At 44.8% G+C, this 9,687-nt stretch overlaps 1 protein-coding gene across 1 annotated transcript; it reads right to left on the bottom strand.

Moving 5' to 3' along the window:
• Nucleotides 1–863: 863 nt before the first annotated feature.
• si:dkey-87k14.1 (leucine-rich repeat transmembrane protein FLRT2) lies at nucleotides 864–8,042 on the bottom strand. The gene is made up of 2 exons (XM_060051850.1): nucleotides 7,366–8,042; nucleotides 864–5,304 (listed from the first exon to the last, which is right to left on the bottom strand). The coding sequence occupies exon 2, from the start codon at nucleotides 4,854–4,856 to the stop codon at nucleotides 2,826–2,828; it is 2,031 nt and encodes a 676-aa protein (XP_059907833.1). The 5' UTR covers nucleotides 4,857–5,304; nucleotides 7,366–8,042; the 3' UTR covers nucleotides 864–2,825.
• Nucleotides 8,043–9,687: the final 1,645 nt, after the last annotated feature.

Raw genomic sequence — 9,687 nt, 5'->3', positions numbered from 1 at the left:
TTATTTAAACAATAAAATAAACTGACCAAAGGAATAATAACAACAACGTAACTTAGAATACCCAGTCTCTGCAGAGGAATGATGTCTCATGTTTGTATGCAAACAGCGATGCTACACGGTTAATCTGTTAAGAATACTGCCACAGAATATGACAAGTCCGGTCCTCATACATTTTAGTGTAGCCCAACCATGCATGATTCCCCTTCTCCTATTTCTGACACAAATGATCATTCAGTGCGGCACTGGGGTATCTGATTGGCACGCAGGATTAGCAATAGTAGCGCTGAAACAAATCTCCAATCTATGGCTGTCACCAAACAGCTTCCCTCCGATGCGAAACCATTCATCACAGAATGCATAAATCATTTCAGCTTAATCCCATGTGAGCGATTCTATCGATGTGGTGTGAGGACAAGCCAGCTGAAGCAGAGTACACTTTGCTCCTGATTTCCCCAACGCACACATTTTCCCTTTAATTCATTCAAGCATAACGTCCATCTCAGGTGAAACTTCATTAAAGGTTGGAGCCATTTTTCATAATCCAGTAGAACCTGGAGATCAATATCTCTGCTGCGCTTATCCGAGCGTGTGTGTGTGTGTGTAGTGGATTTGTGTGTTTGCATTTGTGAGTGCAGTGTGTGTATGTGTGCCTGTGTGTTCAGTGTGCCCTTGTGTTTGTGTACGTGTTGGGGTGTGTGTGTGTGTGTGTGTGTGTGTGTGTGTGTGTGTGTGTGTGTGTGTGTGTGTGTGTGTGTGTGTGTGTGTGTGTGTGTTTGTTTGCATGTGTGTGTGTTTGTACGCAGACATTTTCTTGCAGTCAACTAATGCAATTTCTTTTGAGCTGGCCATAATAATGACCAGGACAAAGTCAATATGTTTTATAGAGGAGCCTTCCTCCAACCACCCACTAAAAATTATAGTTTGAAGACAATGATTGCTTTTACAATGTACAAGAGGAAGATGAGTGTCCCTGTCAGGAACATTAAGCACACTGCGTTTTTCTAGTGGAGCACAGCATATTCCATTATGAGAGCTTACAGGAAAGACATACAAATATATCTCTTTTGTGGTTTAGGTCATGGATTCATTAATAAGTCAATTTAGTGTTCTGTCCTGATATATATTTTGGCAAGTAACACTCGTTACTTGGGCAACACTTTTGGAACGATGCTGAACATATGCCTTCAATCTTTGAAACTTGATCTGGAAAGTATTTTGTTTGTGTTATAGATGCAGGAGCCCTTTTTCATATTGTCTACAATTTCATATTCAAAACACAAGTGGAATTATTTGTGGATGGATTATCAAAAATGTCCAAATATCTTGGGTAAATTATGAAGTAATTTGAAGAAAGCATGCAGTAAGCCAAGTGGTATTGACTTAAGTTCCAATTTTTAACCAAATCTCTCACTTTGCAAAATTCCACATTGAAGCCCTGGGAACATTTTCATAATTAGAATAAAATGGCAGATGAATGTCGAAAGTAATTGATGAACATTGTTATTAGCTGCAAATAATCAGTATTTGTTTCAAACTTTTTCTTCCTATTGAAATAATTTGCTAACGTATAACATTGCTGCATACAATGGCCATTAATCAGCAGGTTCATGCACAACTACCATTTGGGTAACTTTGGTAACAATTCCGATAAGACCCACAACAATAAGGAGCAGTAATTCAGGGTACACATGCTGTGAACCATTTGAGTCCCCTCTTCGAAAATCTAGGGTCCCAAATCCGAAATGAGAATGAACACGCTACTTTTCTCTATACTTATTAGAATAAATGTGTAATGATGAGGTAAATAAATAATCATTAAGCAACAAAACAACTTTTCTCAACACCAATTCAATTGAACGTATGTACAGTACACTTATGTGCAAAAACATGGATTCAAAAGACATTGTAAGCTAATCCTTTCAAGGCACATATATGTCTATGTATATATGTATATATATATATATGTTATAGCCATAACATTTGCTGAACAAAAATGACAGTCGTTTCAAATGTATTTGACCGGACATGGCAGATGTGCTTGTTTTAATACATTCTCCAACAGGTAACAATGCCCCTCCATCTCTGATGGATTGCATGATAAGTATTTAAAAAGAGGGAATACTATGGTCTGCATTGTCTTCTCCAAACAATAATACAAAAAGTGGTGTCATGTCAATACATGACACCACTTTTCTCATTCATAATGCGGTTGCCCCAACTATCTAGATGTGTGCAACACACCTAGACCGCATTTCACCTGCAAGCAGAGAGGATTCTTTAAAGTGTGTTAAACAAATGCAGATTACAAAAAACGAGTCAGGTGGTGGATTGTTGGTTAAATTCACTTTTAGGCACCACATAAAAACATGCCCTCTTGTGGCTGACTTGTGCGTACCTCTCACCTTTCTCTCTTTTTTGAATTCCTCAATATTTCTCTCATTAAACCTGCCTTTCTGTGCTCTGCGCTATGTAAGCTCAATAATATATAACAGTTACAGAATACTGCATATGTTAAGCTCAGAAATCGCCATGGTTTGAAGATCATTGATGAAAGAACTAAACTGAAAGACTAAGAAATAATCTGAATTGTACATGTCTGTCAGCACGAAAACCAAAACAACCTCATAACATAATAATTTATAAATCCAGTTTTACTAAGGTATATAAAAGGTACAGCTGAATTAAAACAGGTATTGTCCAGCCAAGTGTATAAATTACATATTTTTGAAGACACAGGGGTTTGTGAAATTAATAATCATACTGTACAGCGTCTTTCATAATACGGGAAGTCATCAATATAAAGGCTTCTGATGCTTTCCCAACCATCATGTGTGACATAGGTCTGCGTCCTGAACATTGTTCTTGCAGTACACTGTGCTATTGTTCCCCAGGGGGCAGTCTCGGAAGCCTGTGCCCCCATTAGGGGTGTAAATAGGCTGTATGCGGAAATCTCCCTTGAGGAGCTGCTCATTGTTGAGGGACACTATCTGGAAGCTGGTCTCAGTCATTTCCAGGATAGAATTATCCTTCTTGGTGCCCGCTTCACAATAGTCGTCTTTTCTCCGGCCTCTGTTGTATTTCCAATCGGCGGAGGATTTGGATCGGCTTTTCTTGTGCATGTGCCAGCAGAAGATGCTGAGCAGCAGCACCAGCACCACGATCACAGCCCCTCCAATCAGCCCCGCTAGCAAGAAAGGTGAACTTGGGTCTGGCTGTGTGGCCTGTTCGGGCCCCACGGGCCCCTTGTTGTTCGGACCCAAAGTGGCCGTTGTCGTGGCGACCTCCGTGCACTTGGTATCGTCTTTGGGCCGGTAGTTATTGAACGCGTCCAGAGGGATGACACAGATCCGATACGTGGACTTTGGCTCCAGGTTAGGTAATCGAATGCCCCGGTGGTCTCCGCCCACCATCCTCTCCCGGACGGTGTCCCCCGTCAGGCTGGGGCCCATCCGGGCCCAGGTCACCTTGTAGGCGGTGACCGGAAAAGCGGCCACCCAGTTCACGTGAATCGCGGAGCCATTGAGAATAGTAAATGTGACCTGCAGACTCTCCCTTTTGGGATCTAGTGGCCGCTTAGTTCTTGTTCCACCCTGTCTGGTTGGATAGACTGGTAGATAGGAAGTGAGTGTGGGGGACAGGGGGCGCCTGGTGGGTGGGGTGCGGTCCTGGGACACTAAGTGGGCGTCTGGGGTGGAGGAGGCGGGTAGCGGCCCGACTGAGCCCCCTGACGTGGCGGGAGGAGGAGAGGTTAACGTCGGTGTGGTGGTTGTCATCGGACACTGAAGCAGCTCTCCACTCAGCTCCCTTATCACCATGCCACGGACCTTCTCTGGCTTTTGGCACATGAAGCCCCGCACATTAAGGGATCCGGGCAAGGACTTCAGCCACGATACCACCCATTGGATGCTGCAGTCGCACAGCCAGAGATTGTTGCGCACCGTGAGCTGTCGTAGACTAACAAGGCTGTCAAAGACCCCCTGCGTTAGTGACTGCAGCTGGTTGCTGGAAATATCCAGCTTCTCCAGCTTGTGCAAGCCTGCAAAGGCCCCTACAGGGATGATATTTATCTGGTTCTCCTGAAAGTTCAGCTTCACCAGCACCTCCCCTGGGAGAAACGGTGGCGGGTAGGTGAGTGAGTTGCGAGCAAGGGACAGCTCCCTGAGGGTGACCAGATCCTGAAAGGTCCCTGGCGCAATCCCCTCGTCCGTCAACAGGTTTCCGTCCAAGAGGAGACGCTCCAAGCGGGTGACATTCCTAAAGGCCTCCTCAACGATGACAGCAATGCGATTCTCGTCCAATCGCAGCTCCTTCAGGTCCTCTGGGAGACCAATGGGCACGCTGCTCAGGTGGTTCTTGGTGAGAAAGAGCATCTTTAGACTCAGAGCCTCGCGGAACGCACCTTCCTCCACCCCTACGGTGGATATAGAGTTATCGTCCAGATGCAGCTCTTCCAGCCATAAAAGCTGAGCCAAGGCTGCCCTGGAGATTGTCTGAATGTTATTCTCTTGGAGGTGGAGTACTCTGACATTTTTGGGCAAGTTGATGGGAAACTCATCCAACTGGTTGCCATAGAGATACACAGTCTCCACGGAAGCCACGTGGTGGAGCTCCAAGGGGAACCCGGCATTATTTATTTGGTTATTGTGAAGATAGAGTGTCTTGTAACCTTCGCCGATACCAAAGGGCACAGAGGTCAGGCTCCTCTCATTGCAGTAAACAAAAGTACGATCACAGCGGCATTCCTCAGGGCAGTTGGACGCCCGGGAAAACTGTAGGTGCAGGCCGAGAAGTATGGGTATCCATGGCCGTAGTGAGGAGGCCCAGTCCTTATTCCATAGACGCCACTGTATCTCCATTTCAAAGAAATCGGTAAAATTGCAAAGAAATCAAATCCAAACAGAAACGCAGGAAATAAAAATGGGCAGAAAAACGGAAAATCCAGTGGGTTCACGTTTTCTGAACTTCTGGCTGGTGCAGAAAAAAAGTTTGTGAGTCATCCTTAGGCTAACAACAACAGAGCCCCGGCTGCATTAGACGTCAGGATTATCTTCCCCAGCCTCGCTCCATACTTGGGTCAGGAATAAGGTGTCGAGCTGATCACATCACGCTTTCTATCAGCATCTTGGTCAGAGTTTGTTTCTGTACGGGCAAAATTGAGATATAACAGTGCAGTGCATGATAGGTGGTTGATGCGATCCTGGAGCAGTCGGCCTCCTCCCAGCTGGGGTCTGTTTTTCTATGTTACACACGGCCGGGCCCAGTAAGATGCAGCCTTCCTCGGGCTTGACATTTGGATCCTCAAACCTGTTGTAAAATGAGAATAAGGGGAAAAATCAGTGGGTTTAGTTTCCCTCTAAATGTAAGCTGTCTTCCAAGAAAACCGCAAAGGAATTCGTCCCTTCGGACTGCACAGATGCAAAGCGAGGCATTGGAAATTGGAAATGCTGAGCACTGCGCATACAAATGACTAACGCGGTTGTTACATACTCCTTGGCTAAGACATACAGCGGGCAGCGAGGCATATTGCAATGGCTATTGTGGACATGGTTTTGCTGTCAATAAAATTACAGTCAAAATGATGATGCGTAAAAATAAATAAAAAAACTGACAACAACAATGATCACAAGCAAATATTGTGGAACCAATTGAGAGAGGCAGACTGTCACAGATAGCCCCAGAATGCACATACTAACATGAATTTGACATATAAAAAAGGATCCTGGTTGTGATAAAGAATGATAAAACTAAGAATAAGCATGGGATATCTTATGCATAGAAAATGATGTAAACGACTCAATCTGTCCCCCCTCTTTAGAAGGTTATGGCATGGAAGATGGAGAGACTGCTTTAGTCCTAAGGCACATACACTGACAAACAGGTCCCCTATCACGGCTCACTCACTGGGATGAATAAATAAATGGGCAAATAGAGGTGAGGGGGAAAGGAGAGGGTATCTGCTCTTGGTAGGCTGGCGCAGCACACACGTGTGCAAAGGCTATATTTTCTCTCAGACACAAAGTATTTGACTCTCTTTCTCTCTATGCACACAGTCACACACACGAGCGCGCGCACACACACGCACACATACGCAGACACATACGCACACACACACACACACACACACACACAGACGCGCACACACACACACACACACACACACACACACACACACACACACACACACACACACACACACACACACACGCATACACACACACACACACACACACACACACACACACACACACACACACACACACACACACACACACACACACACACACACACACACGCACACACGCACACACGCACACAAAATAGAAACATGCACCTTGATGCGCGGGAGGGGGGTCGCCTGGTGAAACACGCGCAAACAAATTGTCAACGCGACCAATTCCTACAAAATTGTTTTTTATTATTTATTCATTAAATTTGTATCAAAGCTACGTTTGCTTTAGTTTGTAAAGGCATAATAGCCATGCTGAACCGCTACCTGGGCAAACGCACTTGACGGTGATGAACGCAGCCTGTCAACAGAGATAGGCCCGAGGAAAGTAAGATCGATGCTGGACACTTGGAGTAAGAAGAGACACAAGGTCAGGGGACTCGAACAAAGGAAACGTGTTGGGCGTTAGGACTCAGCATACATGGGGGGGTGGGGGGGCTATAGCAACTATGATTAGTTATGTGTGACGGTGTTCATTTATCCATCTTATTCTCCTGTGGTTTCGAGGTGGGAAGGAAGTGCCACTTGGCGACCGTCCCCCATCCAGTAGCCTCACCACACGGATAACATCGATCGTGTTTGAGAGTGTTCAATAGTTATGTAATCCCTCAGACTTCCAGTGTAAACCGTTGGATTGTGTAGCCCTGATTGCGGACATTGGACATCGCCCATCATCAGTCAGCATAGGGATTTGGAACACAAATGCGCCCCTGTTCGTTCAATAAAGTAATCAGAAGTAAACAGATTGTTCAGAATATTTTCATCTATGTATTGATTTATTTCGGTAGAGCCTAATTGAATTTATATATTTTTTTTTACAACGGGGGACGGCGGTAACTATGAGGATATATCACCGTTGTTTTAAGGAACACGCAAAAACGCACCGGAACGCGTCTCTAACTCTGGTGAATGTCTCGTTCTCGCTGCGCTATGCGCTGGAAATGAAATCTGGAGAGGGGGGGAGGGGGGGGGGGGGGGTAATTCATCAAATAAATGAATTGTAGGTTAATAATTGCAACGCAATACTATCAAAATAGGTTCCGAATGAATTGAACCCCCCCCCAAATAAAATGCTAAATTATGCGTCACATAAATCTCCATCTTTTCCCCCCCATTTAGTTTTTGACGTTTTTTCTTACCTTGATTCTCAAGTCCTGCTATTGTACATAATCCAAGATCAGAACGACAGCACGCACACTAAAGACCTGAGCGGGACGTCCGCATCTTGACCGACGGTCACTCTGCGGTCCTCCGCGCGGCTCCGCGGTGCGCTGGGTACGGACACCGGGGTTGGACTGGGGCATGACGGGGAGCCGAGAACCGGGGTGATCCAGAGGAGATTCAGGTCATCTGTGGTCTGCTGTTCCACATTTTGCACCCCATTGTCACACGCACGATCCTTTGACCGCCCGGGAGGGAGGGCAGATTATTTCCCTGGGAAGACTGCCCGAGTCTCGAGAAGTTTTCTCGAAATGTTTTACATCAAAAAGAACAGACACGGGTCCCGTTCACTCTTGGCCATTCTCCCAGTGAACGCGAACGCAGGGCTCCGAGCAATGTGCTCCGAGAATGTCCTTTCCATGGTCTTCCAAGTTTTGGAAATGGCTGCTCCCCCCTTTGCCCCCTGTCTGCGTGCCCCCCGGAGATATCAACTGTACTGACTTGGGCAGATTGCGATCTCTCTCTCTCTCTCTCCCTCTCTCTACGCTTTCCCTTGGCACTGTCCCGCCTCTCAGCCTGGCGACGCTTGCGATCCAACTCTCTCTGGTCAGCTCACTCCCACTGTTTCGCTCTCTGCCTCTCTCTCTCTCTCTCTCTCTCTCTCTCTCTCTCTCTCTCTCTCTCTCTCTCTCTCTCTCTCTCTCTCTCTCTCTCTCTCTCTCTCTCTCTCTCTCTCTCTCTCTCTGATCTCACCTAACACCATTAGCGTGCGTGTTCATATGTGCACGTGTGTAATTGTTTGTTTGTATATTATAGTATGTAAGTGAGTTTAAGTTGAAGCATGTGCGTGTGAACATTTTGGGCGCAGAATGCACATTTACGCAAAAGTAGACCACAATAATGAAACACAATATAAGTAGAAATACAAAGTGATTTCCCTCCCTGAGTCAGTTCGATATGATCTCTATAAAGCACTGGTTCTACCAAATTAGCCGAACCTTAACGTTGATGTGTGTGGGAGTGGATATGTGCCCACGTGGACATTTAAGTGCATTTTCAAATGTTCAAAGTGGATTTACAAATGAACAAAAAAGATTTATTTTTCCCATCTCTCACCCTATCTCACACACACCTGGAACTAGATAGCAATTATGGACAGCGTATTGCCGAAACGTATAAAGGTAACCAACATATACACCAACAGACATGCACAGCTTGCTTTTAATTCACATGCCCTACCATCAGAATGTTTTTGGAGAGTTTTAGGCTTGAGGGCAGTGGGCCAAAGACCACATCTGCTGCCCCCTCGCCACTAAAATTGAAATTCACACTAATTCGGACTGCAGTTTATGTAAGTATGTGAGCGAGCGAATGCCCCACCATTGCTCACTAGGGGCTTGAGGTTTGCTGTTATACCTGCTGGATGATACTAATGGAAGTGGTTCAAGGGAGCTAGAGGGTAAAGATGGATAACACACTAATCCACATTCTGCTATTATTACAGCTATTATGAAATCTTTTTTCTCTTAATCTTTTGTGCTTATTCGCTCAGTCACTTTGTTTTCAACTGTTTCTAGAACTTTGTTATTTTATTTCTTGATTCTTATGCGTTCATTTATTCCTTTTCAATTGAATAATAATTAAATTAGAACTGAAAATCTAGAGCTCAGTGCAGATAACACAAGTGTGGATTATCATAATATGGTTAGAAAGGCTTTTTCTGTTGCAATCAAATAACATTCAGTTTACTTTGATCAGTTGGCCAGAGTTTGGGCAAAGTAGTCTACTCTGGTTGTCTGATATACTAATACCATTCCATAATATTCAGTATAACAAGAAAACATTCATTCATCATTAAAATAAAACTTTGAAAGATGAATAAATGAAACACCCCTCATAATTTTAACTTGAAAACAATATATGTGAGTGGAATCGGACTGAAGCTAAGAGAGTAGGGTATGCAGGGGGAGAACACATCAGGGCAGATTTCGTTTTTAGAGCTATAGGCAGCAGCCAGACACTTCTATTGTTCTCTTATTTGACACATATTACTTTTACTTTTCTTTTTGTATTTTAATAATTGGCATGCGGACTGTCTGACGGGCTCCACCGAACTCCAAGGACCATATGATCACATTTTTTGAGATCAATCTTTCGTTCTCGGATGGAGAGAACCAAAGCGGACGGCGTTCTTAAAAATAAGTAGATTTTATTCGGGCTGTTTGAGAGCGGGGAGGTCCCTTTGTGGAAGAGCTTTGTTTGAACTCGTTTGAACTCCGTGCAGGTCTCGGTCTGCTCAC

The sequence above is a fragment of the Gadus macrocephalus genome, chromosome 5 (genome assembly GCF_031168955.1).
Source record: "Gadus macrocephalus chromosome 5, ASM3116895v1".
In the NCBI taxonomy this organism is placed as follows: Eukaryota; Metazoa; Chordata; class Actinopteri; order Gadiformes; family Gadidae; genus Gadus; species Gadus macrocephalus.
The sequence above is the reverse complement of the archived record's forward strand: the minus strand, read 5'-3'. Positions and strand labels throughout refer to the sequence as shown.

Excerpts from the sequence above, each read along its gene's own strand:
- si:dkey-87k14.1 (XM_060051850.1), bottom strand. The coding sequence starts at position 4,856 with ATGGAGATACAGTGGCGTCTATGGAATAAGGACTGGGCCTCCTCACTA.